General features: G+C 46.4%; 1 protein-coding gene and 1 gene segment (V, D, J or C); one reads left to right on the top strand and one right to left on the bottom strand.

Moving 5' to 3' along the window:
• LOC105521983 overlaps positions 1-16313 on the top strand; it is a 659966-nt gene that overhangs the window by 195451 nt on the left and 448202 nt on the right.
• Positions 6546-16313, bottom strand: part of PRAME (preferentially expressed antigen in melanoma) — an 11540-nt gene continuing 1772 nt past the window's right edge. Inside the window, exons 2-6 of one of the 2 annotated variants that reach the window (XM_011956358.1) lie at positions 16088-16123; positions 15356-15630; positions 9372-9694; positions 8332-8940; positions 6546-7245 (exon numbers count right to left, since the gene is read on the bottom strand). In XM_011956358.1, coding sequence (XP_011811748.1) covers positions 6669-7245; positions 8332-8940; positions 9372-9694; positions 15356-15376 — 1530 coding nt within the window. In that variant the 5' untranslated portion in view covers positions 15377-15630; positions 16088-16123 and the 3' untranslated portion in view covers positions 6546-6668. Of the gene's footprint in view, positions 7246-8331; positions 8941-9371; positions 9695-14401; positions 14488-15355; positions 15631-16087; positions 16124-16313 lie in introns of those variants that run through there. The other variant, XM_011956359.1, reaches the window with a different exon arrangement.

The following is a 16313-nucleotide window of genomic DNA, read 5'->3' as shown; positions in this document are numbered from 1 at the left end:
TATCTTCTGAGTAGGATGTGGGTTGATACTGCAAAGGCAAGCATGAGATGTTTCATTAACACAAAGCCTTGAGTGCCCCAAACCCAAAAGTCAAAGCAACTTATCAATAAATGCCAAAGGATGCTATTCTGACATATCTGTATGCTACGGTGTGAATGCAAACCCCAAATCTCATGTGTCGGAAACTTAATTTCAAATGTGGGTCTACTGAAAGGTGGGGCCTTTAAGAGGTGATTGAATCATGAGGGCTCTGCCTTCACGAATGAATAAATCCATTCATGGATTAATGGGTTAATGGGTTATCATGGGAGGGGAACTGGTGGCTTTATAAGAAGAGAAGAGAGACCTGAGCCAACATGCTCAGCCTCCTTCATGAGATGCTGTCTGTGGCATCAGGATGCTGCAGAGCCCCCCAACCAGGTAAGAAGGCTCTTACCAGATGTGCCCCCTCCACTTTTGGCTTCCCAGCCTTCATAACTGTGAGAAACTCATTTTCTTTATAAACTGCCCAGTTTCAGATATGTTGTTGTAAGCAACAGACAACGGACTAAAACACTGTGTTATCTAATTATGTGATTCTTGTTTTATTATTTATTTATTTAGCCTCTTGTCAGAAACCTTTTTTTTTTTCTTTTGAGATAAAGTCTCACTCTGTCACCCAGACTGGAATGCAGTGGTGCTCTCACAGCTCACTGCTGCCTCGACCTCCCTGGCTCAAACGATCCTCCTGCCTTAGCTTTTCAAGTAGCTGGGACTACTATAGGTGCATGCCACCATGACTGGCTACTACTTTTTTTTTTTTTTTATGTTGCCCAGGCTGGTCTCAAACTCCTGGCCTCAAAAGATCCTCTTGCCTCAGCCTCCCAAAGTGCTGTCATTGCAGGTGTGAGCCACCACACCCGGCCCACCAAGAATTTTTTGAGACATGTACCTGAGTGATTAAGAGTTTAGGATTGGCTGGGCAGGGTGGCTCACGCCTATAATCCCAGCACTTTGGGAGGCCAAGGCGGGCAGATTACCTGAAGTCAGGGGTTCGAGACCAGCCTGAACAACATGGAGAAATCCGTTCTCTACTAAAAATACAAAATTAGCCAGGCGTGGTGGCGCATGCCTGTAATCCCAGCTACTTGGGAAGTCTGAGGCAGGAGAATCGCTTGAACCCGGGAGGCGAACATTGCGGTAAGCCGAGATCGTGCCATTGCACTCCAGCCTGGGCAACAGGCAACAAGGGTGAAACTCCATCTCAAAAAAAAAAAAAAGAGTTTAGGATCTATATTCACTCTGCCTGGGTCCAAATCCTGGATGTTATTAACTGTGTGACTTTGGGCAAGTTTATTAACATCTCCATTTAAAAAAAATCTGTAATAGGAATATAATAATAATAAATGCACACTCTCTCAGGATTTGATTAAATGGAATAAAATATATAGAACTTCTAGAACAGTGCCAGGAGTTTGAGGCCAGCCTGGGCAACATAGTGAGACCCCATCTTTACAAAAAATGCATTAAAAAATGAGGTGGGAATGGTGGTGCACACCTGTGGACCCAGCTACTTGATAGACTGAGATGGGAGGATTGCTTGAGCCCAGGAGGTCAAAGCTGCAGCAGTGCAGTGATTGTGTCCCAGTAATCCCAGCACTTTGGGAGGGGAAGGGAGGAGGATTCCTTGGGGCCAGGAGTTCAAGACCAGCCTGGGCAACATAACGAGACCCCATCTGTACAACAACAAAAATTCTCATGCACTTAGCATTTGCCAGATATAATGCCAATTTCTAGGGCACAAAGGCAAATGGCAACTACCTCCCTGGATTGTTGTAAAATAATGCATGCAAAACATTTTGTGCCCCCAGTGATCCCTTCCTCATGGTGTCCCCACACTTTTATTTTGTGCTTTCACAATGAGCAGGGCACCACCAGGATACTGGGAAATAATGACGTGTGATTTCCAAGACTAGGTCATGCAAAACATTTTGCCTTGCTCTGTTGAATCACCTGCTCCGGTGGAAAATAGACAACTGCTATGTCAGAGCGTTCAAGCAGCCCTATGGAGAGGTCTGTGTGGTAAGGAACAGAGGCTTCCTTCCAACAGCCAAGTGAAAGAGCCATCTTGGAAGAGGATCCTCCAGCTCTCAACAAGTTTGCCAAGCCAACATTTTGAGCATAACCTCATGAGAGTCTCTGAGCCAGAACCACACATCTAAGCTGCAGTAACTTTGACGTAATAATGATTTATTGTTGTTAAGCCACTAAGTTTGGGGATAATTTGTTATGTAGTAATAGATAGCTAATACAGTTGTGCTTATTATGTTTGGTACTTGTTACTAATACCACCACATCAGTGCATTGTTGTATTAAACTGTTTTGTTTCCCCGCTGAATTATGCTGGGCTCACAAGGGGAAAAGTGCCCACCAGAGTTTTTTCTTTTTTATGTAATCAAGTTTTTAAAATTCTATTCTATTCTATTTTATTTTTTTAAGTTCCAGGGTACATGTGCAGGATGTGCAGGTTTGTTACGTAAGTAAACGTGTGCCATGATGGTTTGCTGCAACTATCAACCCCTCACCTAAGTATTAAGCCCAATATGCATTAGTTCTTTTTCCTAATGCTCTACCCTCTTCCTTCCCTCCCCCAAAAGGCCCCATTGTGTGTTGTTCCCCTCCCTGTGTCCATGTGTTCTCATTGTTAAGCTTTCCACTTATAAGTGAGAAAATGCAGTGTCTGGTTTTCTGTTCCTGAGTTAGTTTGCTGAGGATAATGGCTTCCAGCTTATCCACATCCCTGCAAAGGACATTATCTCATTCTTTTTATGGATTCATAGTATTCCATGGTATGTATGTACCATATTTTCTTTTTTCTTTTTTTTTTTTTTTGAGACGGACTCTCATTCTGTCACCCAGCTGGAGTACAGTGGCATGATCTCTGCTCACTGCAACCTCTGCCTCCCAGGTTCAAGCAATTCTCCTGCCTCGGCTTCCTGAGTAGCTGAGATTACAGGCGCGTACCACCACACCTGGCTAGTTTTTTGTATTTTTAGTAGAGACGGGGTTTCACCGTATTAGCCAGGATGGTCTCAATCTCCTGACCTCAGGTGATCCACCTGCCTCAGCCTCCCAAAGTGCTGGGATGAGCCACTGCACCTGGCCAGTACCACATTTTCTTTAACCAGCCTATCGTTAATGGAAATTTGGGCTGATTCCATGTCTTTGCTGTTGTGAATAGTGCTGCAATGAACATACACAAAATTAGCTGAATGATTCCAGTAAACATCATGTATTCGTTTGCCAGCTACCATAATAAAATACCATAGATTGGGTGGCTTAACCAACAGAAATTTATTTTCCCACAATTCTGGAAGCTGGAAATCCAAGATCAAGGTGTTGGCAGGATTGGTTTCTTCTGAGACCTTGGCTTGCAAGATGGGCCACCTTCTTGCTATATCCTCACAAGATCATTCCTCTGTGCACGTTTGTGTCCTAATTTTTTCTTCTTATAAGGACACCGGTCATTTTGGATTAGGGCTCATTCGTATGACTTCATTTTCACCTTAATGGCTTCTTTAAAAGCCCTATTTGGAAATAAAGTCACATTCTGAGGTTACTGGGGGTTAGAATTTCAACAAATGAATTTTGGGAGGACTTGCCAGCATCACTTGTGGAGCATTCAACTGGAGAAACTGCTCTAATTTCTCATTTGAAGGTCTAAACACCTCTTTTATCAAAATAAACCAGATTCTATTAAGAAGGCTGAATGTGCATCTGGCTCAATCAACAGGATTCTGGCTGCTTCAAATGCTTGATTTTTTTTTCATTCTAAGAGAATGAAAACAATGTTGAAATACTGAGTATGTTCTATACAGAGTCTTCATTGTCACAATGAATAAGAAAAGTACTTTTTTTTTTGAGACAAGATCTTGTTTTGTAGCTCAGGCTGCAGTTTTTGGAGTGCACTGGCATGACATAACTCGCTGTAGCTTCCATTTCTTGGGCTCAAGTAATCCTCCCACCTCAGCCTCCTGAGTAGCTGGGACTACAGGCATGTGCTACCACTCCAGGCTAATTATTTTATTGTATTTTTAGTAGAGATGGGGTCTTGCTATGTTGCCCAGGCTGGAATCAAACTCCTGGGCTTAAGCAATCTTCCTGCCTCAGCTTTCCAAAGTGTTGGGATTATAGGCACAAGCCACTGCACCCAGTCAAGAAAATACTTTCTAATACTAAATGCAGCTAAAGAATGCACGGTAAACCATTATTGTCCAATCAGGATCACTACCATCCAAGTGGGACACTCAATCTTTGAGATTCTGAGTGGTGCTATAATACTTGTTGCCTTGGTATCTGAGTGAGCACTTAGTCTAACAATTATCTGGAGGGGTATATTAGGGTTCTCCAGAAAGACAGAACCAATAGAATGGATGAATAGATAGATGCATAGATAGATAGAAAGATAGATTGATAGATAGATATGTGAGGGGATTTTGTTAGGGGAACTGTCTCATGCAATTATGAAGGCTGAGACGTTCCACAGCAGGCCATCTGCAAGCTGGAGACCCTGGGATGCTGACAGCATGACTTACTCCAAGTCCAAAAGCCTCAGAACTAGTGGTATAATTCTCAGTCCAATGCTGAAGGCCTGAGAAGCTAGGGAGTGAGGGCACACTGCTAGTGCAAGAGGTGGAGTCCAAAGACCAGAGAGCCTTGAGTTGCGACATCTAAGTACAGGAGAGGAAGAGTGTATCTCAGCTCCAAGAGGTAGAGCAACACATTCACCTTTCCTCTGTTTTTGTTATCTTCAGTCCTGGCCTTTGGATGGTATCCACCCACATGGAGGGCAGATCTTCCCCACCTAGTCCACTCACACTCACGTGTTAATCTCTTCTGGAAACACTTACAGACACACCCAAAGATAATACTTTACCAGGTTTTTAGGTATTCTTTAATCCAGTCAAGATGACACCTAAAATTAACCATCAAAGGGTATATTCAATCTGAATGGCCAAAATTATCTGATAGAGCCTTCATATACTTGTACTCAACAGATGTACTCTCAGGATTAAATGAGTTTATGCTCAAGAAATGATAGTAGCCAGGCACAGGGGTACATGCCATTGTCCTAGCTACCCTGGAGGCTAGGGCAGGAGGAGTATTGCTTGAGCCTGGCAGCTTGAGTCTGCAGTGAGCTGCGATGGTGCCACTGTGATCCAGCCTGGGTGACTGGGCAGGACCCCACCGCAAAGAGAGAGAGGCAGAGAGAGAGAGAAAAAGTGGTATCTGTTATTTTACATTAAAAGTTCTGGAATAGGGGAGTGCTGTGATCTGAACGTATCCCTCCAAAGTTCACGTTGGAACATATGAGCCAATGTGACAGTATTAAGAGGTGGGGCTTTTACAAGATGACTAGGCTATTAGAGACCCACCCTTATGATGAATGAATGAATGTCCTTATCAAAGAGATTCCATTTCCACCATGCTGAGGGCAGAAAACAAACAAACACAAACGAGGTTCCACACAGCACTCACCTTTTTGCCCTTCCACCCTTCTGCCATGTGAAGACAAAGCAACAAGGCTCCATTTTGGAAGCAGAGAGTAGCCCTCAACAAATCTGAATCTGTTGGTGCCTTGATATTGAACTTCCTAGCCTCTAGAACTGTGAGAAATGTTTCTGTTCTTTTTTTTACTACTTCATTGATGGGGAGACTCTTACGTTGAAGAAGTAATTTTCTGATAGGACCACAAGACGAACTCTTATTTTTAATGTGGGTACAAATACTAAATAAATACAATCTTAGTGTTTTGCCAAAAGGAATTTAGATGTTTTAAACAGGTCACAATTAAATTCAAAAAGGGGCTGGACCTGATGGGATGGGTTGGCGAGGCCCAGAGGCTCCACCTCAAGTGCAGTACTGGACATCCCCTCCCAGTACTGGGGGTCTGACTCGTACATAGTCAAGCCCAATACTGGCACAGCCACAGGCCGGGGATGGAGGCTTATGAGTGCACTGGAAAACAGGGAGGACTGAGTCCAGGGTCTCCGGGGGTTTAGTAGTGAGGGCTCCTGTGAAGAACCCTTCACTCAGTGGTGTTCATTATTGGCCCCTTCCTTAGTATGTTCCAGCCCTGAGGACGCACCTTGCATGCTCTGACCCTTTGAATACCAAATAAGCAAGCAAGGAGGTAACTGATGCCTCAAAGAGATTAATGGTGCCATGGTATCTGGGGGCCGGGACCTTGCCCAGCCTAAAGGTATAAGTACGATGGATGAGCAGTGTCTTAACCAGCAACTGGAGATTTCCTGAGGTTTAACGGGGAAAGGAGATTCATATACTAGAAGACGCCAGGTGCGTCACATTGCTTCTCTTTATTTTCAACAGTTTCTTTACAACAGTTTCTTTATAACAGTCTAAACAGGGATTAACTTCTACATGAACTTCCCAAGCCAGAACCCCCCTTTAGAAATTCAGATTCTATTTCTAACTGTATAGGATGCATCTCCCAAAAGATCCCATTAACTCAAGTCAACATCTGCCTACCCCCAACTTCCCCCTTTTTTTCCTCACTCACACTGAACATTTGTCTGAAACTGTGACTCCTTTGTTGCTTCAAGATGCATGCACATCCTGGGCTTCAGTGTCCAAGTATGCAGAATGAAGCATTTGGTATGTGCACCCAGCTAGTTAGGCATAAAACAGGGGCACAGGATGGGCTCTGGGTCATAGAAGGTTCTGTCCCCACAGTGAGAACAGGGATTGGCACTAAGCCAGACCATGCTGGGCCGCCCCAATTCGCACAGCAACTCCTTGAGCCTGGCGTGCAGATAGGCAAGTCTCCCCAGGTCGAGGGTACCATGGACATCCTCGTAACTCTCCAGAGGAACAGGATACAGCACATGGGTCAGATTGCTCAGCCCGATGAGGTGGTGCAGGAGGTTCTCCAGGACAGATATGGAGATGGGATTCCCGCAGAAGCTTAAGGTCGTAAGCTGGGTGCAGCGGCTCAGGGAAGGCAGGAGGACAAGGAGCTGATCATCCATGATCCCACACTCATCAAAGTCCAGGTCCTGGAGGGTGGCAGAGGCTCTCTCCAGCAGAGCTTGGAGGGGCTCAGGACTTACATCGGTCAGCATGACCCCACTTAGACTCAGGACAATCAGCTGACCGACGTTGGGGCTCTGGGACAGATGCATCACATCGCCTTCCGAAAGCCGGCAGTTAGTTACTGAGAGGGTTTCCAAGGGATTCATCACGTGCCTGCAAACAGACAAAGCAGTTAGTGCTGGGGAATGGTGGTAGTGGGGTGGGCAGACTGGAGAGAGGCCCGTTTCACTGAAACCCAAAGTCTTCCAGATGATGGTTAACCCCCAGGATGCCATGCTGTAAAGGAGCATTCAAGGGAGTATAAGTTCGGGTGCAGTCCTTTCTCCATTATTTGCTGCGCAAGTGGGTCAAGTAAACAAAGATCTCAAACACTCCCTTGGCTGATCTGTGAGGCAGGGTCCAACACAGACCTCTTAGGTGGTGTGAGCATGAACTGAATTGAGAGAGCCTGATTTGATGTCTCAAGCAAGGAAGGGCATCAGTGAATTTCAGTATTTGAAGATACAACTGAAAATACTTTTTCAACTCAGGCTTCCTCTGCCACAGCCTGGGCCCCAGTCACCTGTTTCTCTGTGCCTGATGAAGTTACTGGGGAGTAGTCATAGAGGACAAACTTGGGCAGGGTCAGCAACATCCAAAGGGGGTTCCCAGGCTGCAGGGCTACCTTAGATCACCACATCATCAGCAAACCACCTATCAATTTTTGCAATTCCTCACTCTTGTTCCTTCTCCCACATCTCCAGAACAATCCATTTCCCACCTATTACCTTAACTGGAGTTCTAAATCACACTTTACAGACAGGAAATTTGAGTCGGGTTTAGAGGGAACAGCTCATGTTGAGAAGCTGGTGAGTACACAGCTTACAATTTCAAATCTCACCTTTGACGGGCTTTCCCTTCTTCAATGCCCTCCTTGCTTATTTTTGGTCATCTTAGGCATCACTTCCTAAGGAAGAATGCCTAAAGGCACCCTTGCCAGACCCCAAGCTCCCATTACAGAGTTTTCTAACAAGAAGTCACTGTTAATAGCATCTATCCTAATGTGTATCTCTAACCCTAATGAGTAGTAGTTATGTGATATCATGCTTGGCGAAAGAGTGGTGAACAAGACACGTTAACTGGTAGTGACTTGCTCACTCTTGCATTATCAGTGGCTGGCACATACAAGATGTCCTTTATTGTTTACTACAGTAAAGAAGGGCTTGCTCTGGTCTGCAGAGAAACCTCACCATCCCTTACCTGAGCAACTGATTCAGGCGGCCTCTAAGGAAAAATAAAGAGTCCACATAGACAGCCTGGAGGCACTGCAGACTGAGGAACTGAGAGGTGAACTGGGCGATATACTGCTCTTCCTTCTCCACAGAAATGGAGGAAGATGCATGGATGTGGGAGAGGAGGAGTCTACGCAGATTAATCATCTGGCCCAGGTAAGGAGAAAATTTTGCCAAGGTGGGTAGCTTCCAGGTACAAGTCACTTCCAAATCTTCAATAGAGTCCAGCTGTAGCATTTTCAGGATCATCTTGATATTCTGCATGGGCATTGCAAAAATCTTCAGCTTCTTACAGCACAGGTGTAGTACATTTTTCTGTCGCTTCACTTTCTCCATGAGGTAAGAGAACAACTCATCACAGGCACCTTCCTTGAGGGACAGGTCTACGAGCACCTCTATTGGAGTGAAGGGCTGCTCTGCCTCTGTGCTCAAACCATCTACTTTTCGCTTCTTTCTCATGGGCTGAGCTGCTTCTGGCTCTGGAAATGAGTAGAGACTGGCCCTGTTTCCAGACCATACAGTCCAGAAGTCCTGATGAGAGTTCTTCCGTAAATCCAGCACTTCAAGTTTCCACCTTCTGTGGGGAAAAACAGGTTAATAGCTGAGATGCTTTCAAATCAACTCAAGATAAGACCATGAGTCTCATAATGTGGGTAAGAACCAACCAGACATCTGCCTTAGATCTGTACTTTTACGCCATACATCAGAAAAGCATCAGTTGCTCCCTTTCCCACTAGGATCCTGGGATCCTCCCTGGTCCCCACTTCCTGCCCCACCAGGAGGAAGCAGGTGCATGTTCCTTCAGGCACCTGCATTTTAATGAGTGCCCCATGTCCAGAAGCCCATTCCAAGAGTGACCCCTGCAGTGGCCCCCAAGGCCTCCCTGAACTTCCTTGCTGGCACCATCAGAGCCTCTGGTCCAGTCTTAGGTGCTCCATGCTCCCTGACCCCAGCCGCATCCTGCTCAGGTTCCCAGGGCCCCACATGACGCTGCTAGATCACCCTTACCTGGGGCGAACCTCCTGGGCAAGCAGCACATCAAGTCCATCAAGCACAGCCTTGAAGGTCTCCAGGTGAAGCTGTTGTCCCTTCATCAGCACTCCCAGAGGGAGGCAGGTGAAGGGCCAGGCCTGCACCATTGCCTTCAGGGTCTGGCTGTGTCTCCCGTCAAAGGCTGCTGTGAAGAGTGGCGGGAAGAGCTCCCTGGGCAGCAACTCCAGGGCGGCGATGGCCAGGGCCTCATCCTTCAGCAGGCTCTGCCCCGCCAGCTCCACAAGTCTCCGTGGGCTTGTCCACACGCTCATGCTGATGTATCGGCTCTGAATGGAACCCTGAGGAAACATACAGGGAACAAAGCATCCCTTTCAGCCCAAGCATAAGCAACTCTATCTTTTCCTCGCCCTTCTGAGGGACCAACTCAGGGCCAAAGTCACTGTGCTAGCAACAGCAGAGGAGTTCTCAGTTTATCCCGATTCCATTCTGCACTCAGTGGCCACAAAGACACAGCTCTGCTGGCATCAGGATGAGCATCTCATCAAGTGTAGAGGAGGAAACAGGATGGCCACTGGCCCCATCCTGTATCTACCCACTACTCTATTTAATTCTAGTCCCCCTGGGAAGTGAGAACTAAGGAGCCTGAAAGCTGAGCCTACTCATTCCGGGAAAAAGCTTCTGATGATCACTCAAAGACAATTCAAACGGGAGTGTCACATAGCCCAGGACAGCATCCTTCTCTGCTCCAACAAGTAAGCCAGATGGGAAAGATTAGGGACACAGACACAATGTACAGTGGGTGCCATTATATTTCACTAAAAAATTTTAAATGAGAAACTACAGAAGCAGCCCAACAGTATTACACAGCAATTGGAAGTAAAATTAAAACAAAATAAAAAACATTCTGAGACATGTATTTTAAGTGTGTCTCTATTACGTATATTAAGAGTTATTACTTTGACACGGAAATCAAGGGAGCAAACAATTCACAGTAAAACAAAGCCTGGTTCTTTTTCCCCAAAACATTAGTTTTAAAATGGAGAAACAAAAATTGTGTATATTTATGGTGTACAATATGATGCTTTGAAGTATGTATACATTGTAGAATGGGTGCCTTAAGCTAATTAACATATGTATAATCTCACTTATGTGTGGTGAGAACACTTAAAATGTACTCTTAGCAATTTTCATGTATACAATACATTATTAACTACAGTTACCATCTTGTATACTAGATGTTTTGAAAAAACCTCCACCCTCCAGCACAGTGGCTCATGTCTGTAATCCCAGCACTTTGGGAGGCCAAGGTGGGATAATGGCTTGAGCCCAGGAGTTCAAGACCAGCCTGGGCAACACAACGAGACCTCATCTCTATTTAAAAAAAAAAGAAAAGAAAAAAGAAAATGTCTTTAATTCCAAAGCATGTGACAAAAAAAAAAAAAGAAAAGAAAAAAATCTATGGAATATTTTTTAACCTTTTAGTTAAAAGAAAGCCTTACTAGTAAATCACTAAAGATTTAAAGAATCATAAATGATGCAAATTATAATTTCTTGCCACATACTATTTAAATTGTGATAAAGTAAAATTCCAACTAATTAGATAGCTTTTATTTTCCAAAAAAGCTGTTTAAGAAATTATTTTTTAACATATACAAAATGGCAGAAATCAAAATGTTTGGGATTCAATATAAATAATAAATGTTCCAGGTAATGGCTATACTAATTACCATAATTTGATTACACACTATATATGCATCAACTAAAATTTCACATGTACCCTACAAATACATACGATTATTGTGTATCCATTAAGAAATAATCCAACAACCAAAGAAAAATGTTTGGGATTAAGGCAAAACTACATTTAGAGGCAAAAGCAAAACTTGTTCCTTTGTAAGGAAAGAAAAAGGAAAAGCATCTAGGCAGCATTGGCCCTCGTGGCCCGTGGAGACCCTGGACTGACAGTAGGAAGGCGGCAGTGGCCATAGCCTGAGGTTCCCGACTCACCAGACCCAGGTGTGGTTCAGAAGCCATCTGCCCAGACCTCTGAGAGGACCACAACATTGATTTCAAGGCCTCTGGGTCCCTCCTCTAGCCCCTCAGAAGCTATTATATGCCTTTCTGGGCATCCTTCCCCACGCTGCCAACGGGAGAGCCAAATCTAATTACATTCCTGGATTTCCAGCCAGTGAATCCTGGTGGGGTTTTTTACTTACTTCAGGTTCAACTAATTGAATGGGATGTCCATTTATAAAATGGAAAGAAAAAGTGAACAAAACTACTCAGAAAGTGTAACTGTTGGGGGAATTTTTGGCTACATCAGAATTACCCAAATACTCCAGTTAAGATAGCTTTATGAAGAGCATCATGTCATTACCCCTCCCCACTCCCAAACAATCCCCAAGTATCAAATTGTCACTTATACTTCAGGTTCCCTAACACAGCAAATCACATGCCTATTCAGGGAGAAAGGGAGGTACAACAGAGGGGTGGCTGGTCTTCCAGACTTTGAAGGTCAAGGCTGTCCTGAAGGAAGCTGGGTCAAAATTACACTACGATTAGGAGTTACTCTGAAGTAAGGCTGGACATTTGTAATGGGACTGAGTGGATTACCACAAAGACAGATATTCTTTTGGGGGATGGAATTGAAAGACTTTGGCCTGGATGGAGTAGAGAAATTAAAAAGGGGAATGGCTAAGGAAGACAAAAGATAGTTCCAGTAAAGCCAAGGTAATCACTGGGACAGTGAGGCAGTTCAATTTTCCTCCCTCCCTAGAGGGAAAGGGTGTTTTCTGCCAGAAAGTCAGGATCCTCTTGGCAAACAGCCTTGGCAAGATTAAACTTAGGAATGTGGGCTGGAGAGGTGGGATGGAGGGTAATATTGGTGACCAAACCTAGGACAGCAACATTTTCAAGTCTGAAAGACCCTGTGGTTTCTTAGGAATCTTGGAGCCAGGGAGAGAAATAAACAAGGGCCAAAAGCACACATCCCTGCCATTAAGGAAGTTCTCAGAAGACCTTCTCTTTCCAGTTAGGTGTCCTCTTCCACACCGGGGCTGTTCACAAGCAGCAGGTCAGGCCTTTACCCCAAACATAATCTCCAATGGCCAGTCCCTTCCTAAGTATTACTAATGTTTCCATACCTCAAGGAAACAGCTGACTCCTTCTTGACCCTAAGCTTCTCAGGTACAGAGATTCTGGTCAGCAAGATGCAATCAGGCCTATCAATTAAGACTCAATTTTTCCCTCTTTCCATGCTAGGCACTGTGCACAAATACATTTTCTCTCACAAAAATTGAAGTTACGTTTGGCATTTAAGGATCTGCTTAGGGATGATTCCTATCCTGGGCCTGATCACCCATTGGTGCTTTTGAAGTTTCGGAACCCCTCCACCCAAAGAATTCTCCAGGCCATTCTCTGCCTCATGCACTGTGACGTCCCCACAATTCTTACATTCTACTGGCAAGCGTCCAGCTGGAATGTCTTGGGGCCTAGCTTGCTTTACTCTGGCCTGCGTAAGGAGGCTGTAAGTCGTTGAAGGGTGTTTTCCATTTTGGTTCTCTCTCTGGAGACTTCTTTCTCCTACTTTTCACCCTCAACACCAAATGGCCTTTGTGAAAATCGGGTTAAACTACAATTGGTTCTACATTTCCTTTAATTCCCAAGCAATCATCTTTACTCATCAGCCGCGGAAGACTGAGATTAGTAATAAAGGTCATTGTCAATGTCCCTAATTATCAAGCACCTACTGGGCACAGCAAAGGCGGCAGCAGTTCTCATTCATTACCTCAAATAGCCTTCACAGAAAATCTAAAATTCACCATCATTTTCATTTTTAGTCTTGTAAGTCCTTGACTCTTTCTGGGGAAGAACCTGCTCAGCTCCAGGCAGGCAGGAATTGGTAGCCCGTGTGTGAGGAGTTTAGATAGATCTTCATTTCCCTCCCTATCAAACAATCTTAAGTGTTAGAAAGGGCCAGTAAGCTTCACATAAACCATGGAAAAACAGGAAAACTGACTAAGTCCAACAGTTAGGGAAGTTTCTATGGGATGCCCACTTCCAGGAGATCCAAGGGAGGAGGAGGGACTGTGATGAAGTGTGAGTTGTGCAATCTCTGAGCTGTGCAATCTCCCTGTGAGGCAGTGACACTCCTCCGTCCAGCTTCACACCGCCAGTTTGCCAGTGGCACTGGAGGAAGCAGCACCAGGAGACGTTTGCACAAAAGTGCTGTCCTTCCTCCCAGTGTAAGGGAGGAGTGAAAAGACGGGCCCAGCATGACTCCTAGGGTCCGGGCACGAATTGGGGAGGTATTTCTGCATGTCCTGTCTACTGGTTCTTATGGTCCTTGTGGGCTGCACAGGCCAGAGTGGCCTCTGAGCTCATTATGGGGGTGGTCTGCACCCTCCTCTCTAGTCACAGAATTCCAATGAGGACCCCCAGAGTATCTGCACTAGGTCCTTCAGGTCTTTTTTTTGGAGTGCAATGGCACAATCTTGGCTCACTGTAATCTCCGCCTCCTGGGTTCAAACAATTATCCTGCCTCAGCCTCCTGAGCAGCTGGGATTACAGGCACGCATCCCCACGCACGGCTATTTTTTTGTATTTTTAGTAGAGATGGGGTTTTGTCACATTGGCCAGGCTGGTCTCAAACTCCTGACCTTCAGGTGATCTACCCGCCTAGGCCTCCCAATGTGTTGAGATTACAGGCGTGAGCCACCATGCCCAGCCTTTTTTTCTACTCTTTAGAGACAGGGTCTTACTATGTTTCCCAGGCTGGTCTTGAACTCCTGAGCTCGAGGGATCCACCCGTTTCAGCCTCCCAAAGCGCTGGGATTACAGGCGTGTGGATACTAACAGCACCCAATACAGGCGAGCGGATACCAACAGCACCCGAGCATGACCCCACAGTCCAACGCACAGGGTCATCCTTGAGCCTTTGGTTCCAGTACGAGTCTCCAGGCTTCAAGTCAGGTTGCATGTCCTCCCTGACCTCCCCAGGAGGCACCCAACAATCTTCCTGTTCACTTCCCAGGACGAACACTTACCCCTAATGGCCCAAGCCCGTGGGGTGGTGAGATCAAAGCCTCCCTGAGCTCATGCTCTCTGACACCACTTGGAAGTGTGGGCTGTGGCGTCTGATTACCCCGTGCAAAGGTTCTGAATCTAATCGTGGCTTTGGCAATAAGGTCCCCAGTACATTAGGATTTTTTTTTTTTTTTTTTTTTTGAGAAGGAATTTCACTCTAGTCGCCCAAGCTAGAGTGCACTGGTGCCATCCTGGCTCACTGCAACCTCCACCTCCTGGGTTCCAGTGATTCTCCTGCTCCTGTCTCAGCCTCCCGACTAGCTGAGAGTACAGGTGTGGGCCACCACGCCTGGCTAATTTTTTTCTATTTTTAGAGAGACGGGGTTTCACCATGTTAGCCAGGATGGTCTCGATCTCCTGACCTCGTGATCCGCCCGTCTCGGCCTCCCAAAGTGCTGGGATTACAGGCTTGAGCCACCGCGCCCGGCCAGGGTTCTTTTTTTAAGAGATGGAGTCTAGCTCTGTCGCCCAGGCTGGAGTGCAGTGCCATGATCTTGGCTCACTGCAACCTTTGCCTCCTGGGTTCAAGCGATTCTCCTGCCTCAGCCTCTTGAGCAGCTGGGACTACAGGCGCATGCCACCATGCCCGGCTAATTTTTTGTACTTTAGTAGAGACAGGGTTTCACCGTGCTAGCCAGGAATGGTCTCAATCTCCTGATCTCGTGATCCGCCTGCCTCGACCTCCCAAAGTGCTGGGATTACAGGCACGAGCCACCAGGGTTGATTCCTAGACAAAGACAGCAGGAGGAGTGAAATGCTCTTTTGGGGAAATGACCGGAAACAAAAAAAGCGGCTCCTGCCTCTTCCTCTACTGTGAGGGACCTCAGGATGCAGCTCCCATCTGGCTCGAGGGATAAGGACAAAGGGAACAGGGCTTCTCTGAGCACCTCAGACAGCTCACGGGACCTTCTTACCTGCAAATGTCTTCGTTCCATTTTGAAGTGATTTAGGTTGGCCTCAAGACCTCCAACGTTTGGATTTCTAGGTCTCAGTCACTTGTTTCCACGCACGTCTGAGAGTAATAATCAAAATGCTCCAAAAGGAAGGACACACGTATAATATTTAGGAAGCAATGGTCTCCTGTAAAAACCTCCGCAAATACTGCTGAGGAAAGTGACAACTGGCGACTCAATCTCGCCCTTTCATTGCAAATCTCTAGCTCCAAACCTGAGCACCAGTGTCTCCTGGGCTGAACCAGGGGGCAGGAGGAACAACAGACCATGTGGTCGGTCACAAGTGACCCCTGTGGTCAAGGACCCTGACTACCGTCCTCTAGCCACATTTCTGCCTCTGTTCCCGCCTTCCTAGGACGCCTACGCTCCTACCTGGGCCGTCCCCAACCCCCAGCACCTTCAGAGGGGCCGAGTCCCAGAGCGTCCACCGCATTACAAATGCGCACCCGCCCTGAGGAGCTCCAAACACGAGCACCGCCAACTCGGTTCAAGGCTTCGTGACAGCCACAACTCCTCAACTGTGGCCAATTTTCCGGGGCATGCGGCCCGGGGTGACCCAAGTGGCGCACATTATTTTCTTTGGTCTCCAACCCATTTCTGGAGAGAAAACGGGGACCCGGGACAGGGGTGGTGCCGGGGCACAAGCCCAAGGTCACCCTGTGGGGAAGCGGAGGAATCACGGCTCAAACTTACGTTTTTCCTCAGAGAGTGCACCACGCCGCGAAGTCGCTGGAAGGGAAGAACGACATGATGGCGCTCAGCAAGCGCCCTAGCGGCTGTGGGGGGGCAAGCAGCCTGGCCTGACCAATCCCTGTCTCTCAGTCCTTCCAGGGCAAAATCTCACGAGATCCAGCGAGGTCGCCCATTTTCAAGGACTGGGAGGAGGAGGAGCAGTGGGGGGAGGGGCAGAGAAGAAGGG

This window comes from Colobus angolensis, unplaced genomic scaffold (genome assembly GCF_000951035.1).
Source record: "Colobus angolensis palliatus isolate OR3802 unplaced genomic scaffold, Cang.pa_1.0 Scaffold415, whole genome shotgun sequence".
NCBI lineage: Eukaryota > Metazoa > Chordata > Mammalia > Primates > Cercopithecidae > Colobus > Colobus angolensis.
Note: the sequence above shows the minus strand (reverse complement) of the source record. Positions and strands in the feature narration are given on the sequence as shown.